This window comes from Podarcis liolepis (assembly GCF_965112155.1).
Source record: "Podarcis liolepis genome assembly, chromosome: 6".
Classification (NCBI taxonomy): Eukaryota; Metazoa; Chordata; class Lepidosauria; order Squamata; family Lacertidae; genus Podarcis; species Podarcis liolepis.
Window position 1 is genome coordinate 30,625,461 of NC_139559.1, and position 21,464 is coordinate 30,646,924.

General features: G+C 43.2%; 1 protein-coding gene across 2 annotated transcripts in view; it reads right to left on the reverse strand.

Moving 5' to 3' along the window:
• The window catches only part of MYH7B (myosin heavy chain 7B), a 51,286-nt gene that overhangs the window by 14,492 nt on the left and 15,330 nt on the right, over window positions 1-21,464 (reverse strand). Inside the window, exons 7-27 of one of the 2 annotated variants that reach the window (XM_083507860.1) lie at window positions 21,023-21,119; window positions 20,222-20,245; window positions 17,541-17,633; window positions 16,621-16,684; window positions 16,410-16,508; window positions 14,425-14,528; window positions 13,458-13,596; window positions 12,373-12,491; window positions 11,687-11,836; window positions 11,035-11,205; window positions 9,832-10,011; window positions 9,606-9,738; window positions 9,255-9,331; window positions 7,452-7,539; window positions 6,267-6,384; window positions 5,684-5,807; window positions 4,439-4,575; window positions 3,400-3,655; window positions 2,325-2,567; window positions 1,723-1,899; window positions 780-925 (exon numbers count right to left, since the gene is read on the reverse strand). In XM_083507860.1, the coding sequence (XP_083363986.1) occupies window positions 780-925; window positions 1,723-1,899; window positions 2,325-2,567; window positions 3,400-3,655; window positions 4,439-4,575; window positions 5,684-5,807; window positions 6,267-6,384; window positions 7,452-7,539; window positions 9,255-9,331; window positions 9,606-9,738; window positions 9,832-10,011; window positions 11,035-11,205; window positions 11,687-11,836; window positions 12,373-12,491; window positions 13,458-13,596; window positions 14,425-14,528; window positions 16,410-16,508; window positions 16,621-16,684; window positions 17,541-17,633; window positions 20,222-20,245; window positions 21,023-21,119 (2,739 nt within the window). The remainder of the gene's footprint in view (window positions 1-779; window positions 926-1,722; window positions 1,900-2,324; window positions 2,568-3,399; window positions 3,656-4,438; window positions 4,576-5,683; window positions 5,808-6,266; window positions 6,385-7,451; window positions 7,540-9,254; window positions 9,332-9,605; window positions 9,739-9,831; window positions 10,012-11,034; window positions 11,206-11,686; window positions 11,837-12,372; window positions 12,492-13,457; window positions 13,597-14,424; window positions 14,529-16,409; window positions 16,509-16,620; window positions 16,685-17,540; window positions 17,634-20,221; window positions 20,246-21,022; window positions 21,120-21,464) is intronic. The other variant, XM_083507861.1, reaches the window with a different exon arrangement.

Below are 21,464 nucleotides of genomic sequence, written 5' to 3' on the forward strand. Positions count from 1 at the left end.
TGAAAATATCATATAAAGGGGTGTTCACATATTACACACAAGGAGTACGCAATCTGTGTATCTGTGTAACAATAGTTGAGCTGCACACTTGCACAGTTATTCACAAGTTCAACAAATGTTCAGTCTGTGTACAGAATTAGTTCAGCCGCACAAATCAACAAGTGTATACTCTTTGACACAAACACTTGTTCATGTGCAGAGACAGCTTGTACTTGTGTTCAGTGCAACATATGAATAAGCCTATAAAGCAGCTTAATTCTTTGAACCATGTAGCAATTCACTTCAGTTGAGAGCTGGGGCACAGATGAAGGCAGATTCACCAGCTGCCCCTGCTTTTCTTCATTGAGGGCAGTGATCTGAAGCCATAATGAGCATCTTAGTGGGTTGCACTGTGCAACTCATGCCCTTTCTCTGTTTCTCACTCCAGTAACTGAAGCTTCCAGGAGGACATGGGAAAAAGCAGGAGGGATAAATCCTAAATACGTGTGCTTAAGTCCCACGGACACAAATCAGACACAAAGCCCACCATTTCTATTTTCACTTGCATCTTCAACAATCCTTCATACAGCAGAGACTCCTACTCAAATTTGCCTTTCGATACTGCATGAAAATAGAGAAACCTTTTCAACCTGTAATTATTGTTCCAAAATTCTAGTGCAGAAACAATTCCGCATCTGTTGTGAGCTATTATCTCACATCTGTTGTTAGGCTGATATCAAGCAGCTTGCTTAACCCAGTTTGGTTTGATTGGGTGGTATTTCCATCAATTGCATGCTCACTTCTTGAGTTTCTCTTCCAGCTGCTGCTTATCATTCTCCAGATCCATCACAGATTCCTGAGTGAGCTTCAAATCGCCTTCCAGCTTGCGTTTTGCTCTTTCTAGGTCCATCCGTATCTTCTTCTCTTGTTCTAAAGCACTTTCCAGCTGGAGAGCACAAAGAATAGTGAAGGGAAATGAGAAAGTCACAGAACATGCTTTGCTCACCTGATTTACCCTTTCTCCCAAAATGGTGCCTCCGTGCAATGATGTCAGAGATAGAGAACCCATGTCCCTCCAAATGTTGTTGGACTCCAACTCCCAACAGCCCCAGCCAGCACTGCCAATGGGCAGGGATGGTGGCATTTGTAGTCCAACACCCTCTGGTGGGCCACAGGTTCCCCAACATTGGATAAGAAGCTCAGCCAGCTGGAAACATTACAGAAGCATCTACCCCAAAAAGCACATTGTTATGGAGCTAGACATTTTGCTGTCTGAGGCCAAAGGCAAGATGGCACCCCCCACCCACCCCTTCTACACACAGAAGGTGACTAGACCAGCAGTTGAATCTCACTTCTACACAGGCAATGTTAGTGGCACAGTGTCCTCCAAGGCACCTGAGGGCAGCAGGCTAGTTTAAGGGGGTTAGATCTGTCCTCTAATAGTGGGGGAAGCTGTCTCTCACCACAATCATCTGTTGACACACTCTGCCTAATGGTAGGGCCAGTTCTGGACTGGAATATTTGAAAGGCAGATATTCCTGGGCAGGCATTTCAAAGAACTGGACAAGTAGATATTGTTAAGGTTTCTGAGACTGATACTTTTCCAGCAAAGCATTTATGGTTGCACACTCTAGTGAGCTTTTAGCCAGATCTCTGGACAAAATGGGTTTCACAGATCCTCTATCATCCCAGAAGCCTCAACTTTTACACCACCACAGACATTTTTCATGTGCCTTGACTCACGTCATCCACTTGTTGCTCCAGCTTGACTTTAGCCTTGGTCAGAGTGTTGACTTTGTCCTCCTCAGCCTGAAGGTCATCCAGAGCTTGCTGGTGGGCCTCCTGCAATGCCTTTTTCTCCTTGGTCAGCTTAGCAATGACCTCATCCAAAGCAGCCATTTCTTCAATCAGGTTTTTCACCTACGATGGTGTGACAAAAGCTTAGAGGGTTATATGAACAATATGGAAGAGTGAAAGGATGCACAAATGTAAAATTCAGCAGGCCTTTGGTGAAGCATAACAACATTCATCACAGAAGATGGTAATTTTTAAATACCTATCAACTACAAAAGAAAAGTGGTGTAAATTCATGCTTTCACCCCACCCTTTATGCCACTGCCCCAATAAACCAAATGTGTTATTTCTGCTAAAAGAGAAGACAACTTTTCTTTTCTTTTTGTGCTGTTTTGAAATCACACAACACGAATCCTCTGTTAAACTAGTGGCACTTTCAGGTATCACAAAACCAGCAGTAGTTTGTGCTGATTTTGTACTCTACCTGTTTTTCTTTACTCTTTTCGTGCTTCCATTACCTGTTTTTTTATTTGTATCCTAATGGTGCTCACCTTGTTTTCTGTGGCATGCTTCTCCTTCTCCACCTTGGCCAGGGTGATCTCCAAGTCATCAATGTCTTTCTTCAGTTCAGCACATTCATCCTCCAGCTTTCGCTTCTTAGAGGTCAGGTCTGAGTTCATCTCCTCCTCGTCCTCCAGGCGCTCCATCAGTTCCTTCACCTTGGCTTCCAGCTGAATCTTGGTCTTGATCAAGAGGTCGCAGCGCTCTTCTGCATCAGCCAAGTTGTCCTGCTCCTGTTGAAGAATATCCAAGAGGAGGGAGCACTTTACCACACTGGGAGATGCTGCTGCTCCACTCTCAAGTGTGCAGATATATGAAATGTGCATGGTGGTTATGGTGCTGTTTTGTCTACTGTCTACAATAAGAGCCTCACTTTGACTGCCTTCAATTCTCCAGCTAAGAGAAACACTGAACCCATCAATTTGTTGAAGTCTGTCAGATCCACAGTTCTATCACATGTATAGAACCATGTAACGGGGCACAGAATCAAACATCTCAAGTACCTTATTTTTCATTTTAAATGCCCCTGACACACCACAAGTTTCTAGTTCTCATGGTTGCATGGTAAAAAGGGAAAACTAGTGTGTGGTACTTGATGAAGGTTCAGAAACTAGAAGGCATCTGCAAAAGAATTCCAAGACTGATTAGGCAAAGTTGACTATCTAAGCCAGGCAAGGGTACTTGTGGCCACCAATGGAAAATGCAAGGCGTACCCCAAATGGCATACCTGATTCTTCAGGGGGACTATTCCCCCATCCAAACCAGGCTAAATTCTTACAGTATGCCATTGCCATGTTTCCATCAGCAAGACTTCAGTGCCTTGTCTCTGTGCATATTGTCTCTGTAGACTTCAGTATTCATCTTTTACCTTCTTAGTATATAATAGTCAGGGAGCCACATGGAGGAAGGCCGAGGGCCACATGTGACCTGCAGGTTGCACACTTGTGACTTACAGAAATGTTTGAAAGGAAAATGTCAAGGCCAGATTCACCGTCAGCTTCCTAAACTACATACAACACAATGCCTACCCTTCATTTGGAAAGCTCAGCTGGACATATTACTCACTGCTTGAAGCTGCAGTGACAGATCATTCTTCTCCTGGATGATGCTGACTTGCTTTTCTTCCAGCTCCTTGCGTTTAGCCTCCGACTTCTCCAGAGCTTCCTTCAGCTTCTGGAACTCCTCTTTGAGGGTGGCCATTTCCTTCTCAGTCTGAGCTGACTTGAGGAGAGGTTTGATCTTGAAGAAAAGCTTCATCCAGGACCAATTCTTGACTGCATTAAAAGCACGGATGTTCCACTGAATGGTGTAGAGTGCGTCCCTGTGGGGAATAAGTAACACATGTTGCAATGTCATTTGGTGGACACTCTTACTGCCTGATCACTGCCCATTATAGAGGCGGCAGATTCTTGCTCCCTCCTCAAACTATGAGCAATAAGCTACAGATTCCTGGAGGAAGAGATGCACAGAGGAACTCAGTATACACTATATCAGCTTGTGTGCAGGTCTTTGCTGAAAATCAGATCTTTTCTGAAACTTAAAAATCACTGTATTAACATAGTGAGGAGTAGGGGGGAAGAGACGGAGTGGGGGCGAAAATCAGAAACAAATGTACGAAGGGTCTATTGGCCATGGCCAAGCAAACAAATGCTGATATTTTAAAGAAAATAGAGAAGAACTTGTTCAAGGAAATACTTCATATACCTAAATGTTAATATCTTTGCACTGTAATATTTTATAATATAACCCTCCCATCTGTTTTGAACACAAGATAGGCACAAAGTGGTTGTCTCTGTGAGTGAATGTAGCAGTGGCTGATACAGGTGCTGCATTGATGGAGCATTGATGGGGCATGCCAGCACCATTCTGAAATCCTGTCTCTTTTCCTGCTCTTTGAGGGCATGGCAACCATTTTGTGTTATGCCATACCCCCATAGCAGCCATTTAGTGGCTGCCATCCACAGTGCTTTCTCAAAATAATTCCAAACATGCCCACTGGCCCAAAGTGGTCTGCCCATCTGGTCACTGAAAGTGAAAAGTTTGAGAATATTCCAGCGGACGACATGCAAGGAGTTGCTGTGGCCAGGCTTGCGTGTTGAAATACCTTCTGCCAATGATCCACCCATACTCAATGCGCATCAAGCGTCCACGCATCCTGGCCTGCAGGAGGGTGATAATCTTGGCCAGACGTTGATCTCGCATCTCCTCCAGGAGACCCAGCAAGCCTGCTTTGAAAAACACCTGCAAACAGGGAAAGTTGGAACAGAGGAGACACCAGTGTCACATCCTCTGAAGGACATTCTCCTTGTGCCAATTCCTTGCCCCCAAATTATAGAATACGGAAAAGGTGTCGTATATTTAATATATCAAATCACACAATTCCACTCACCTCTCTTGGTTCAATGGCATTGCCCACCGGGATAATTGGCTCTTACCCGGTGGTTTTGCCTACCTCATACCAATTTGTCACAACTGGTTGAGCATTGGGGCAATCCTTTGTTTTGGATGGAGGGGAGGTTATAGTCTCCGCCTGCCCCTCCAAACGCTGGAGTATCTTGTTAAAGGGATCTGGGGGGAGTGGCCATGTCTGCATACCCAGAGGGGCCAGGGTTGAAGGCACTCCCCCAGGTGGTAGTCCCTGCGGGGGTCACCCTATTTGATATAAGTCTTAGGAACCCTCGCTTGGATTGACCACGCATCCCTTCCGACGGGTGGGCCGGAAGTATTTAGATTGCCCCGTGCCCAAGCCAAACCTCTTTCATCTGTATTCAATAAAGTTGTGGCCTGTTTTTACCCCCAAACCCAGTCTTATTGGTCTCTTATTTATATGGGTTGGGGTATAGGAAGTCCAATGCCTTGTCCTGCAATACCACTTACATGCAGATCCTAAAATAATTCTATTAGGTTAGCTAAGCAGGAAGTATAGCCACCTCATGGTATACTGGAAGTTGTAAGAATATGCATTAACTCTTAGTTTACCAGTAGTTGTAAGCATATGTGTTGCTAAATGATAGAAAACATTTACTGGGTTCAAGAAGGGTTCAAGAAGCATGGCTTTATTAAGTAGTTTTATTCATAAAAGTCATAAAAGCTTCTATAGGTTGATGCTACAGAAAGTAAGCACTGAACGAACAGGAAAGTATGCTAGTAAATCCGATGTCCTTAGCAAAACAATATGGTAGACACTGAACAAGAAGTTTGAAACAGGGAGAATAAAATGTAGTGGATTTACTACCAGCAAGGGAAGTGTATGTAAAATTACACATGCACATTCTGACCATTCTCAAGGCTTTAGTTTTATGGCACAGCAAATCCCTTAATCCGCCCATTCAATTTGTGCACCATGTACCTTTGTGTGTCCAAACTTATATTGGGAGTGGTCAAGGTCCAAGGAAAGAAGCAGCTTCTCTGTGGCCTTCCTGCTATCCACAAATTTGTCATCAGGAATGGCAGCAGGATTCAAGATGCGGTAGCTGCAAAGATACAAGAGATGACGTCAGCACCCTCAGGAAGAGATGAGGAAAATCAAGAACCCTTCTTCAACTAAGGCCTACCCACTGAGGTCATTTTGACAGAGGAGGGTTCTCTGCACATCTTTCCTAGCATGGGACAGATGTAGAGTGTGCTCCTGACACCAAGTTTTGTATTTATTGTTCTATTTTATTTTATTACTCCCTCTGGAGCAGGTGTGGGAAACTTTTGGCCTTCCAGATGTTACTGAACTGCAACTCCCAGCCATGGGCCATGCTTGCTGGGGCTGATGGGACTTATAGTTCAGCAACATCTAGAGGGCCAAAGCGCCCCACCCCCAGTCGTGCTCTAGAGATTAGACTGGGACATATGTTTTTATTTCTCACTGTGTGTTCATAGCATGTCGTCCAGGTCTTGCACAGCTGATATCATCAGCAAAGTTGAACAGAAAACTTAATTACCGCTGCTTAAAGTCAGCATAGAGGATTCTGTTTGGAAAGCCTTTCCGACAGATGCGGATGCCTTCTAGCACACCGTTACACCGTAGCTGATGCAGCACCAGGAAGGGGTCCATGACTCCTGCATGGGAAAGAAGGGAAGGACAGATCCTAACACCTCTCCTCAGCGATGAGCGCTCATACTTTGAAAATAATAATAATAATTTACATTAGTGGCCAAAATTGTGGGAAAGTGTATTTCCGAGTTTTGATGGCTCATAACACCTGATTGGCTCTCATGCTCATTGGCTACATCCAAATGAAGGAAAGCTACTGTATATCTAAAAAAGGGAAGCAAGTTATGCTTCCTTTTTCTCGTTATTTGGCTATAACTTTTGATAGAATACAGATAATTGAACGAACTTTGTTGCATTACATTCTTCATTAAATTATCTTTCCATCGGTATATAATTTTATGGTATTACTCCCCAAAAAGTGGTGTTATGAGCCATCAAACCTCAGAAATACACTTTTTCAAAAAGGTTTCCACAATTTTGGCCACCAGCGTAGGCGTATTTGCATCCACGTAAGGCTAGAGAAATGAGGAAGAAGAAAAAAACACCTGCTACAAAGCTAAACGGTAGTAGTAGCAGAATGCAAAACAAGGAACAAAGCAAAGGGAAAGGGATACCTTTACAGCCCAATTCTAAGAATATTTATTCAGAGCAAAGTCATACTGTATGTTGGATCCAGACATGAACTTCCATGAATGGAAGGGCTCTTCCCATTTGCAGGAAGGGCTCCAGTCCACTCAAGGCTCCCTGTGGAGGAAAGGGGGGGAGGCTGATTCTTCCGTCCCCCAGCAGTCCCCAGCACCACCTCCCATGCTGTTTCAGAAGGTCTCCCAATCCTCCACAGCAACTCCTTCAGGGCCACAGGAGGAAGGAGGAATCAGCAAAAATAACCCTCCCCACACAACTCCATTTCCTCCAGTGTGGCATCACAAGAGCACAACTCTACTCTGGACCCAAATGTAGAATTCAAGCCATAGTACTAGTGTTTTTAACCTGTATGAGGCTTGCGGCATTATTTACAGCAGATAAGCTTCACAGAGATGCCAAACAAATAATCATAAGAGTGTTGTCTGCAGACTTCCCCCCAGTCATTCTAATCCCTCACAGACAGAGCGCACTCTTTGCAGTTGTGTACCTGGGGTCTTTGTTTCATTGGGGATGATGCAGCGGACAAAATGAGGCTGGGTAGCACGCAAATTGGTCATCAGTTTGTTCAGGTTTTCCTATAAGGCAGACATACAGGGTTAAGTCACTTCACAGGCTCCCCCAAGTCCACGTCTGAGCAAAAGTCAAGGAGTTCGTTTTAACCTTTAAAGCCCTCTGCAGCTTAGGATCCAGATATCTGAAGGGCCGCCTCCTCTCACAGAAGCCTGTCTCACTATGATGATTTGCGTTTGAGGCCTGACTTTGGGTATCCCCATCACCCAGCTGCTTTTAAGGGCCTCAGGCACAGATTATTATTTCCTGCTCAACCCTGCTCCCTTATATCCCTTTATCTGGAGATTCTGGGAAGTGATTCTGGGACCCTGTGTGTACAAAGCATGTAGCCTGCTACTGAGCAGAAATTAAAATCCATGCACAGGTTAGGTGGTGGGCCTGGGGAAGGTTCAACTCCCCTCTAAGGGGCTCTGAAAATTGGGCTGCTCCCTCTCCCTCCTGACCACAGCCCTCTATCCCCCCACCACAGCACTCCCACTTTTTATGTGAATGGGGCAGGTCTGCTTTACGCAAACAGAACTGGCACATTTAGTTCGGCCATCCAATCTATTAAAAAAAACCAAAACCCACAACTGCCCCATCAATGCTGCTAAATAACATGTTGCTGCTTCTGTACTCTCCACATGCCCAGTTTACCTTGCAATCTAAAACCATTCCTAACCCTCTTTGCTTTTAACCTTGTGGTTTCTGGATCATTCACTTGCGAAGCACTGTCTCTCAGTCAGACGGTTCCTGCTCTGCTAAGTGGCTCAATGTGTGGAGTGTTGTGTCCAGCTAACTCCCTCTCCCAACATGGGAAAGGCCAAGGGCCTGTTGCTCCAACCCTGGTAAGATCCACGTTTCTTTTCTTCTTCCCAAGGGTTCTCCTTCCCGCAGTCAAGAGTGAGGAGGAGAGAAGTAGCACAGACTTAAAGTGATGTTCATGTAATAAATTATCTAAACATCACTGCAAGTCTTAACTGCCTCTCCCTCAGCAACGGAGAAGCAGACAGGAACCATGTAGCGCAGACATCACAGGGGCGGAAATAAGCATTACTCTACTACAAATGGAACCTGACTCCTCCACATTCTAGCATTATTCCTATTCAAATGCTGATACGATGATCACCAAGAGCTGGCAATAAGGTAAAGGTAAAGGGACCCCTGACCATTAGGTCCAGTCGTGGCCAACTCTGGAGTTGCGGCACTCATCTCGCTTTATTGGCCGAGGGAACTGGCATACAGCTTCCAGGTCATATAGCCAGCATGACTAAGCCGCTTCTGGCAAACCAGAGCAGCACACGGAAACGCCATTTACCTTCCTACCAGAGCAGTACCTATTTATTTACTTGCACTTTGACGTGCTTTCGAACTGCTAGGTGGGCAGGAGCAGGGACCGAGCAATGGGAGCTCATCCCGTCATGGGGATTCAAACCGCCGACCTTCTGATTAGCAAGTCCTAGGCTCTGTGGTTTAACCCACAGCGCCACCCGCGTCCCTACAATACAGGGATAGTTGCAGCTGTTATTCCTGAGCAATAATATTCTCAAAAGGGGAGAGCGCTCTGGGCCAACTGAGGGAAGAATAGCCAAGCCCCAAAAGTCCTTAGTGTCTGCCTGGTGTTCCAAGACTTCACGTTCAGGTTATTGCCTGGAAGAAGTGCCGTGCGTATACAGAGAGAGAGCCAAGTGAGATTCTAGCCAGCAGTTCTGCTTACCATGGGGAGTGGGCAAACACTTACCTTATGCAGCTGGGACACAGTTTGGAACGAAGCTGCCTTCTTGCGCTTCTCTTTGCCACCTGTCCTGGTTGCATCATCTGCCCAACGAAATGTCAGTTTATTGCCTTAACGGTGTTAATTTGGTTCAGGTCCTTGGTTGGTTCCCAAGAGCTGCGAGACCAACCCTATCGCTCAAGTTATAGGACAATTAATTCTCCGGCTCTATTGAATACCCAGGCCCAGAGAATGGTCTGAACTCTACACGTCTCTGAAGCTAAGCAGGGGTCAGCCTGGCCACTTTCTGGCTTTTCAGATAATCTTACATATTCTGTATTTAGTGCTTTGTTTGGCACAGATGGGAACGCCACTCACCTGAAGAAGAGGACACATAGTTTTCATATAAAGTGGCCAGCAGCTTATTTTGTGATTTTTGGAAGATGGTTACCACTGTCTCATTCAATGGGTCTTTGTTTTTGTCTAGCCAGCCAACAATGTTATAGGGCACCTGCCAAAGAGCAAAACCAGCTGTAACAGAGGCAGAAAACAGAAAAGCAACACTAAAAACCCTGTATATGGAAGTTGGGAAACGAAGACATACCACTCCAGCATAGTGCACCAGTTCAAAGTGGGCTTCATATTTGCGCTTCTTATCCGGCCGTGGCTTTTGGAAGTTGGGTGATTTCCCAATGTGGTTGTCATACAGTTTGGCCTTGAATGACATATCAGAAGCTTTGGGGAACATGCATTCTTCCTCCAAAATGGAGAGGATTCCCATTGGCTGCAAGGAAAGGATACTCATCAACAAACTGGAGGCAAGTTCACTTGGTGTTAATATTAGTCCTATGTGAGAGGAGGATAGTCTAAGCAATAACCACTTCCATGTGATGAATGTTATAAAAAGGCTTCTAAAGTTAGCATGCAAAGTATAAGAAAAACCATATTCAACCCATTCATAGAGTGGGGGTGGGGAAAAGTGCTTCCAGGAAGTGGAAAAGTCACCACAAAAGATTGCTTCCCTTAGGAAAATTGCTATACTGTTCATGTGAAAGCAAGCTTGTGCAGTAGGATGACAAACAACTATGCCATGGGGGAAATGCTTTTGTTCTACCATGTTGGTAAAGTGATTTTAATTTTTCAGGCCACTGTATTATGTGCACATTGAATAGTGATTTGACCACACTTTCTTTTTTAGCTCAAAATGGTTGCTTGCCCCTGTCCTAGTTCTAAAGGTGTTCTATTTACCATGTTTTCAGTAGAAGAATGCAGCACCCTGGAGCTGTAGAACATAATTTTATGAGGATGGTTCCTTTTTGTCTCATGAAAAAAGCAGTATAAACATTATTTCCAACCTAATTTTACTTTATGTTGTTCTTCCCAAAGAGAACTGGGGAACAAGGAGCCATGAGAAGTTTTCAGAAGCTGAAAAAAGTCAGTTGCCAGTGGGAGTTAAATGTTTAAATTGTTCCTTTGCTACTGGAAATCACTTTTTAAATTCACATTGTAGCTTGCAAGTAAGTGTCTCTTACAGTGAGGCCAATTTCAGCAAGCCGGAACCACTAGCCAGAATGAATGGAACCAGGTTTCAGTCAAAAGTATGTAAAAACCTTGTTACAACAGAAAGGAAATTAATTTTTACTTTGCTCTGTTGTGAAAGTATTGGCCTGCCAGACTCATCTGGCAAATTGGCTAGAAACAAGAGGACGTTAGAATCGATGTAGCCACATTTCCATTATCACTCAACCTTTTCAATGACATATATAAAGCCAGCCATATTAGTTGTACAATCATGCCTCAATCTTACCTTTTCAATCAGGTCAATACAAGCCTGCAGGTCCAGGCCAAAGTCAATGAAGACCCACTCAATTCCTTCCTTCTTGTATTCTTCTTGTTCCAGGACAAACATGTGATGGTTGAAAAACTGTTGCAGCTTCTCATTGGTGAAGTTGATGCATAGCTGTTCAAAGCTGTTAAACTGCAGGCAGAAAGTGAACGCCTAAGAGCTTGGAGACTTCACTGCCCAACTCAAGATACTCCACTACCAGGAGCCTCGGAAGAGTAAAAACCACCCATCACTTCCCAGCTGTTGATCAGATCTGGTGACAATTGGCCAGCATGTTTGTACCCCACACATAAATTCCCGGTTGAACAGGAATGCCATAGTTAACTGAATGAAAATGGCTACGCACCACAACCAGGTTACCTGGAGCTCCAAGCATGCCAAGTGTATTGAAACCCTAGGTATGATCTCTAATGCAGAATTCTCAACAACCTCACCAAACTGGATCCAATTCTATAGCTCAGATGAGTTCTGAATTTTCACGATATCTCTTTCAGCCTGCCAGCAACTTTCTTTGGGCAAGGAAGTCAGCAGCAGTTTGGCATGTGTATTTCATTCTTAGCAACACTTCCCCTCCATTACACAGTGCAAAATGTGGGCTAGTTTTCAAACCCACCTCAAAGATCTCAAATCCAGCAATGTCCAGAACTCCGATGAAGAACTGCCTGGCTAGTTTCGTGTCCAAAGTTTTGTTGATACGAAAAACCAGCCACTTGAACATGCGATCATAGGTAGCTTTGGCTAAGGCTCCCACTGCATACACAACCTGCAAATAATTATGTAACGATAATTGGTCAGAATTTATATTTGTTTGTTTCTGATGGTGTTACATAGCAATAATGATGATAACAACAACAACGGCGATGATGATAGTAATAATAATTTTATTATTTATATGCCACCCAGCTGACTGTGTTTGGCGACATGGTCAAGCACAGAAAAGGGAGGGAGGCTATTTATAAAATAGAATCAGTATGTTTCAGCTGACACTGATGAAATAGTTTCTGGATAACTAAAGACACAATCCTGTGCATATGCGCACTGAACTCAGTTGGGCTTTATTCTGAGGAAACATGCCAAGAATCAGGCTGCATGTGTCACTGCTGCTATTTGATAATTTAAGCACAGGCAATTTAAGTGACCACCACTCTTTTGCTTGAAATATATATTTTCCACAAGTGACACGTCTTAACACAGAGATTAAGATGCACAACCTTTCTCCCAGGTGCATCGCTAAGAGGTCCTATGGGAAACTGGAGGCAGGGAGGCATAAGGCCAAGCCGTACAGCCCAAGAAGCTCACCTGCTCCACATTCTGGCCTTTGGTCACATACTCATTTCCAACTTTCACCCTAGGGTGGAGCAGTCCCTTGATCAGGTCACTTGAGCTGATTCCCATGAGGTAAGATGCTTTATCGGCACCTGCAGTTCAATAAAAAATCATAAATAAGAAAGTGGTCTTGATGAGAAATAAATGTGGGTTCCTGTAATTTAGAACCCCTTGATTAAGAGCCATCACCCAGCAGGAACTGCTTATAGTTCAAGCCAATTAAAGGCAGACCAATTTGGGCTCCAGCAGGTAGTAATAATAAGATCAGAGATTTATAAATCCTAACACATGTGCATTCTGGTCTATAAAAGCTGATGATGCCACAATAAATTTGTGTGACTGCTCCCAGGCTAGCATTATACTGGTAGGGTTCAATTGCCTACTGGCAGGTTCAGGTTGTGCCACTGAAGTGGATTATACCACTCTTGTACACCCCCCTCCCAAAGAAACAGATTGTTTGCTGTAAGGAAAGGGACAGGAAAATGCACTGGAAAGTGTGGGGTAACAATTACTTGCCCATGACATAGTTTAAGCTTCCTGCAAGCAAATAAGAAAGATTGCTTATAAACAGTGGATTTTGTAGAACTCCCCAGAAACTTTGTACAAACAAATAAGGATGAATTCTCAAAGAAACAGGTTGTCTGGAAGCGACCTTAGTCTTTTCAGAAGGGCTGAGGGAGCTAACAGCAAGGTGTTGTCCAATGAGCACCTATGCAATTGTGCCCTCCCCACAGCCAGTTTATGAGGACCCTGGAGAAGCTTATCTTGGTAGCTCCAGAGAACAGCCATTCCCACATTCACAAATGCTCCCAAAGCTGAGTTGACAAAAAGCTAAGTAATGGCCGCTGAGAGAAAGTAAGAGGGTTTAAAAGGGGGAGGGCAGGATAGACATCAGCAGTGGGTCCCAAATGCCACTGGGCTTGGCAGCTGCTTGAGCTAATCAGGTGCTTTTGCTGGCTCTGCTTCCAAGTACCACCAGACTGCTAGTTTTGCTGCAACAGACTGATCTGGCGGCCACAATGCGATTTGTAGGCAGCAATGTAGGCAAACTCCCTTACTTTCAGTGCCTTCAGCCTCTGCCTGTTCTTCACGTTGTTTCTGCTTGAATTTCATGTTGCCAAAGTGCATGATGGCTCCTACTATCTTATAGCAGCCATATTTCTCCTCGTTGCTGAAGCCCAGGATATCCATAGCATGCTGCGGAAGGAATCAGACAAAGTGTGGTCACGCCACCGCCATCATTCCATTAACAAACAGAAAAGGACGAATTCAGGATGTACTGGCCTCAACCCAGAAGGACTGCTGCACCCTTCTGGTGATGCAAATGCTAAGCAGATGACAAATGCACTATACTGGCTTGTCTAGCTGGCATTTCTTTCACGCTGCTAAAATATACCTCATTAAACTTAAGTAATAACTCTCAACAGCCTATATATGCAGGTTTTTGCTATTTTGCATTTTCTGTGCATCTGAGTTGAGTTCATAGTGTTTTCCATAGTGCACCCTTCAGACCCCTGCCGTAAAATTATCTAGCATGCAGATAATCTAAAACAGACAAATCCAGAAGCCCATGAACTTTTTGTCAGGAGGCTGGTTGGCAGAATCATTGTGGAGAGGGTAGAAGAGGGTGAGGAGAGAAGGGCGTGGCAGAGAGAGAGAGATCCCACAGATAGTGCTGTGAGCCAGACTGAGAATCTTGGGAAGACACAGGCTCCCCACCCCTTAAATAAGAAAAGGATGCATGATTCACATCAAAACCAGTGCCATTTGAAATGGCTAGCTATGTAGCAACAAATGGGAACAGTAGTTTGTTAAGAGTGCTGGGAATTCTAATTCAGTTGGGGGGTAAAGTACAGTTTCCAGGATTCTTTGTGGAAAACAACTGTGCTTATTATATTCCTTTTCTCCCCACCCCCCCTTAAAAAATAATGGGTCTCGGAAGCAGTTCATGAGGCTAGACTGTGTCCATGCGTCACAAAGAGACTTTGACAGCCCCAGTTGATTTCACAGTGGATTAACACATACATCTGTAGCCAAGAGTTCCTCTCCATCGTCCAGGTTGTCTACAGTTGTTACACCTTGTGAGCAGAAATGGTAGTCATAGGGGTTGGAAGACAGCAGCAGCATATCTGGGGGGGAAACAGACAGAAGATGTGTTCTTTGTTTCACAGCATATTGTGGGTACATGCCCAATTTGAACTATGAATCAAGTGGCTATGAATCAAGGATCAGCTTGGAAGTTTCAGCCTCAGAGGCCACATAGTCTCCATTACGCGGCTACCAGAAAGGCATGTGCATTGTATAGTTGCATCTCCCGCCAGCTATCTTAGGAACACCCTTGGGCTGCTGACTGATTTAGAAGTGGTCAGCCTTGGCCTTGTGAGCACCAGATAAGATTACTGCTCAGTAGAGCTCTCCAGACCTGCCTAATAAGGTATTGTTTGTCACCGAGCAGCAAGAGCAGCAGGCCGTAGCCCAGATTCCTTACTGCCATGACAGGACACTATGCTAAAAATCCCTGTCCGGTCGGAAAAGGGTTTCGCCTACATTTCCTATTTCACAGCATCGGGTTCCATACTGGAAAGATGCCTTGAGTGCAGATCATAGCATGACTGGGAGGGATCATTATTGGACAAGCTTGCCATCCTCTCAGAGAGAGGTCCTACATGAATGTGTCTGAAGGACCTCCCTGCTCACAGTGCTCTTATTTGTGTGAGGTTTGTAGGAGCAAACAGGGAGAGAAAGATTGAAAGGGAGCAAGTGCAAACCTTCTCTGTGATCCAGTTCTGGTCAAGCACAGTTACCCGTTCCATCAATATGTAGATAGGGATGCCCATCAAAATGGGCATCCTGTTGACAGTAATGACATGCCAATGAATGGCATTTATGTAAATGACAACTGTATTCAAATACACATCTGAATAATCCCCTGTAGGTTCTGATCCAGAGGGTGATACATGTGTGTGAGCCTGCTCACACACACATATCTATGTTTCTATGATCTATCTCTTGATCTGGCTCAGAGGTACAGCTTTTGGATCAATTACGTTAAACATCCAACTGATATGCAATGAAACTAACTTCCGATGTGCTCAGAATCATGGACCCAAGAACAAAAGGTGCTTAGGACTAAACAGAATTTTGAGCAAATTAAAAAAAAAAAATGATAAAATGTTCAAAATTCGAATTGTACTTTCAAATATGTTCAATTTTCACTTTTTAAATTGAAATTTGAGGGCTACTTAAAACATTCTTAAAACTTAATTCCCATTTGTAACTTGCCAGATTCAATATTCTACATCCAACTGTGATAGTCATTGGGCAGGTTACCTTGAGGTCCTTGGAGGGAAGGCAAGTTATAAACGTATTTATATAAATAAGTCTCAGAAACAAGGTTCACTTTAAGTGCACTGATAAGCACAAGCCTTTTCAAAGCACCGGTGCCAATGTCACAAATATTGGGTTAGCCTAAATTTCAAAAGCACTGAGCAGATATAAGGTGTGTTGACATTGGTGGCATCTAGGAGTGTTCAGCAGGAAGGATGGACAAATTTGTCAGGGTCAGTTTCTTATGTTTCCGGTTTTTTCCCCAGTCTGAGATTTTTTTAAAAGAAGATCCTCATGAAAATTCATCAGCATTTTCGTGCAAATTTCTCCTAATATACACATTTTTGTATGATTTTTGCATAACATACACATTTTTGCAAAGCAGTTTCCCCTAATATAATGCACTTTTGTATGTTATTTTTCCCTACTATTTGCATTTTGTGATACATTTCTTGGCTTGCACAATTCAGAGAAGTGTGAATTTGAAAGGATAGCTGTGTTTTGGGCCACGCATTGTTTTGAAAAGTGCACATTTGTTTTTAAATGTGAATGGAATTGAATTTATTCCTCATCCCTACTCAGTAGGGATATCATACTGAGCACAGCTCTTTTGTGATCATCTGCATTGTGCTTTCCAAACTTGATTGTCAAATTTCTTTGTATATTATTTTAGTGCCTCTCACCTTGGAGCTCTGGCTTCTTTCCAGAAAGGATTTGATAGTAGATGTGGTAGCTTCTCTCTCCTGGCTGCTGGAAAATCACTCTCGATTTTTCCAACAAATCTAGAAACAACAGGTAAGAAATCAGATTGCGGGGCTACTACTTCAAGGGTTTACCAAACTGCTCAAATTAAAAACAACATGGGATGTCATGTGACATCAGCCATTTACTCACAGATGTCAATGTCAGCGGAAGCCAGCTTCCCTGAAGGACCAAAATGGATGCGAATGAACTTGCCCTGTTTTGATGGGAAGGAAAAAGGCAAATGAATAGAAGTACTCACAATGACCTGCAGGCTCTTAAATAGGAAACCTGCTGTATTCAAAGTAAGATAATTTGTGCATCTAGGCCAGTATTGTCTGCTCTGACAGACAAGAGCCAGATAGAGGGATAAAGTGCCGCCTGATTATAGCCTCTGAAATTGCTATTCAAGGGGAACTCCTACTGGCACCAATGGAGCTGCCCCTTGGCATGCAAATAGAAGCTTCAGATTTTTGCTGTGATAGGTAAGGATGAAGTTAAACTTCCCATCCCTACCTGTATTCACACAGCCCCAAGGCTCCTCATGCTTTCCCATACTTGCTATTTCCATAACATAAATGTGCAGCTTTAATTGTATTCACATTTTAATCATATTGTGTTTGGTCATAACTCCCCTTCCTCAGAGGCTGATTTCTCTGTTCCAAATATCAAAACGTCACTATAATCTGCTAAACTAATGAGTAAGAGAATTTATAGATATGGAAATAGTTTGTTTCATACGCTTCATTATGTCATAAATATTTCTACAGTGGTACCTCGAGTTACATACACTTCAGGTTACATACACTTCAGGTTACAGACTCCGCTAACCCAGAATAGTGCTTCAAGTTAAGAACTTTGCTTCAGGATAAGAACAGAAATCGTGCTCCTGTGGCACGGCAGCAGTGGGAGGCCCCATTAGCTAAAGTGGTGCTTCGGGTTAAGAACAGTTTCAGGTTAAGAACGGACCTCCAGAACAAATTAAGTACTTAACCCGAGGTAACCACATATGCATACCATACTGCCTGTATAAATGCTCTGTACTGTATTTTTGTTTTTTAAAAAATACTTACAAATCGTGAGGAATTGTCATTTCTCAGGGTTTTGGCGTTGCCAAAGGATTCCATAGCAGGGTTAGCCTCAATGATTTGATCTTCAAGGGTACCCTAGATCACATAAACATAGGATAGTTCAAATACCCAGTGTTGCAAGCCAGATTTATTTGAATACTGATGAGAGCAAGATGAGGAACACAGCATAGAGGATGCCATTACTTTCTTAACCTTTGACCAATATCAGCAGTTGCCTCCTGAATCACTGGCATGTGGTGTTTGGAAGGCTGCCCAGAAGAGAAAGCAGTCCTCAGGCTGAAAAAGGTTCTCTAACCCTCAATCAAGGGTAGCCTCCAAATGTTGTCGAAGTACAAACCCCATCATCCTTGACCACTGGCCAGACTGGCTGGAGCTCAGGGGAGCTGCACTCCAAAAACATCTCTAGGGCAGTACGTTGGCTACCCATATCTAGAAGAGTCCACTCATATTTTGGAGGCAGCTTGAGCCACATACATTCTGGAATCTGGAACACTGTGTTTGAGAGATGTTCTGAGACTACATATAAGCAATGAAATGAGGGGGAACAATGCTTCTTACTGGAGAATGGAGAGAGAACATACAAAGGAAGTATCAGGGTTCTTCCAGATGGGTGTTTATTGTGGGATCAGCACTCCGCAAGTATGAAGGTTGTTTTTATTTTTTTTACAGTGTCCACATGATGTCATTGTCATCAAAATACCAGCTCATATCTCCCTGCCTTCCCTTTAATCTGGATTTGCCCTTTCCAGAGAAAATCCAATATTATTTAAACAAAAACAAAAAAAACAGCAACAACTGATGCCAAAGACCCATGTGCAACATCCCAGTTTACAGCATTATGCCTCCATCTGGAAGCACCCTCAGGCTACTTATGAAGGTGTCAGTATGTCAGAAATGAACAGATGGACATAGGAGCCTGAACCACAAACGTGGGGTGTAAATTCAGTCTTGGATAGTTAATCTGGGCCATTAATACAAAAGTGACAGAGGATTTGTTTGCTTCTAATTATGCTTCTTCTGTTGGCTTGGAATGCAACACCATTGAAATGATGTGTTCTGAAAAATGGAGATTTACATTTTATATTACCACCACTCATTCAAAAGGAAAGGAAAGACGCCTCTTCTTTTTCATGCCTTTAAAGCTTAAAAGATGAAGGGAAACTTAGAAAGCACTAAGTATACAATCCTATACCCATTTTCCTGGGAGTAAGATCCACTACTCACTGTTAAGTAAGGTTGCCATACGTCCAGAATTTCCTGGATATATCCGGAATACTACAGCCACAAGCAGTGTCTGGGTGGAAATTGGTGAAAGGTCCGCAAGAATCCAGACGTATGACAGCCCGTGTCGGCAGTGTCATTTTCCCTCAAAAATAACTCAAAAACGTCCAGATTTTCACTTTTTGAAATACGGCAACTCTACTGTTAAGACCATGCTCATGGAAGACAATCTAACTTGGCTACAAATGATTGCCAAAGAAGTTGGTTAAGCTTAGATCCATTGAAACAATCAGGCCTCTGTTAGCTCCATTAATTTCAGTGGGTCTACTCTCAGTAAAACTTAGTTGACTACCACCCCACAGTACTGAATTATCGGAGAGGAGCAAAAGAACTAGAATAAAATGAACAACTTCTAAATATCTAAACAACTATTGAAATACACACACATTTTACTGTTTAGCAGATTAAAGGCAAAGAATGAAGAGTTGTTGCTTTTCTACAGATTTTTGGAAACACCCTATAATATTCCTTTAGTGAGATGCTTTGTATGTTAACAAAGTCCTATATTATATAGGATATATTTCTGGACACTAGAATGAAGCCAGAAATGCTGATTCACACAATCATTCTGCTTGTAGTGGTCAGCTAAAATTGCCACATGTATCAGCTCTGCATCTGGTGCCAAGTTGTCACATGCAGCCACCGCAGGCACTTTTGGATGATCTGCTTATTGAATATGCATCCTGATTTGTTTTCAGGGAGGTTAGATTATGTTGGGCCAAGGCAAATGTTACCTTACACGAAACTGATCTTTTGGAGAAGCTGGTTTGTTGTGCGAGACCTCCCAATCAACTATAATATAAGTCTAGAAATACTGTCCCCTTCATGGATCACTGCCTTGTCATGGCGAAGGGACTTGAATAAGTCCAGGAAGTTATGAGCTGTGATGTGCAGGGCCACCCAAGACGGACAGGTCATAGCCGAGAGTTTAGACTAAATGTGATGCACCTAGAGAAGGAACTGGCAAACCACTCCAGTATTTTGCCAAGAAAACTCCATGGACATAAAAAAGGAGAAGCTTTGAGGAGAAAGTGAGAGTTTCCAAGGCATGCTCTGGTTCATGGGGTCACGGAGAGTCGAATATGATTAAGATGACTAAACAACAGAAAGAAATACTGTGCCATGCACAAGACCAAACCTTTCGAATGCTCAAATGGTCCAAAATGGAAGTCAGTGCACAAAATGTTTGATCATATGCACAGCTTCTGTTTCATATGGCCAACTAGCCACAGGCAAGGAGCAGGCACAGACTGGAAAGAGCTGCCATGAATCTGATGATCATGTTGCCTGCTCCTCAGGTACCATTTTCTTGGAACTAATAAGGTATTATTTCATCTCTCTGCCTTTGAACATGAAGTCAGTTATTTCTTTTAAATACTTACCCCAGTTTTAGTGGCAGGAGCTTGCTATAACAAAATATAAGAAAATAGCATTACATTTCCAGAAATATAAAACCAGTTTCACAGAAAGTTGTATCCAAAGAGGAGGACATTTCAGATTTGTCCAGAAGAATGTTAAAAAAGCTTAACTGTTTAAATTTTAAAAACCCAACTTTTTATTATTCAAAAAACCCACTAAAATATGTTAAATAGATTAGATCAAGATCAAGAACAGCATCAAGAAGCAAGAGAGTTAAAATCAAAATCCAGGGAAGGAAAACAATGCTGGTGAATTTCTTTTGGCGTAACCCAAGTCCAAAAATAATCAAGAAGTAAGAAGGGTATTTTTAAAAAGAAAAGGAAAAGGAAAAAAGGAGTGTGAGAAGAAGAAGAAAGAGAGTCAGAAAACATACAAGATGAAAAAGAATCAAAGGGAACAGTATAGATAACGGAGGGAGGGGATCACAAAAAGCAAGGCTTAAAAGAAAGAGTTACAAGAATGCCTTGGGGAATTTCCCCCATTTTCAGAAAAGAAAAACTGTGGAGTGGAGGAAAAAGCCAGTGACTTAAAAATTCCGTAAAGCAGCCACTGCTTGGGGTTTTTAGCAGCGCCCACTTTACGAAACCTTTTCCCTCAAAGCAATTTTTTCAAGCCTTGCTTGTTTCAAAGTAAAAGAAAAAGTCACGTCCACCACTCACGCTGCCAAACACAAAAGAAGACCAAAACAAAACAAACCAAAAATGAACAAAAGAAAACAGCCAAAAAGAAAAAGGGGAAAAAAGGTTTTCAAATGAGGGCCTTACTCCTTTCTTGCCCGGAGAGTCACCCAGGGCTGCGACAATGGCAAAGTACTGAATAACCCGCTTGGTGTTTACAGTCTTACCAGCACCAGATTCTCCGCTTAGAGTAATAGAAATACACAGATCAAGAACACGAAGCAACTACTGTCAAAGGTTATTTCACAGGCACACAGAAACAGCTAGCCAAAATCCCACCCACCCAGAAATATACAGCAGAGTTGGGAGGCATGTGGGGAGGGTTGTTTAGGGTTGTTTATTTGGCTATGGTGGCATCTGGCATGCAGGGGGCATTTGAATGAGAGTTGATCAGGGTAGAAGAAGTTCCCCCCAAAAAGCAAAGGTGATGTGACATGGGAAAAAGCTGTCCTGACATTGCTTCTGAAATGGTGTGGGAAACTGATGTTCCTGCTGGATTGAAAATGTGTCCCCACCTGCAGGCGGAAAG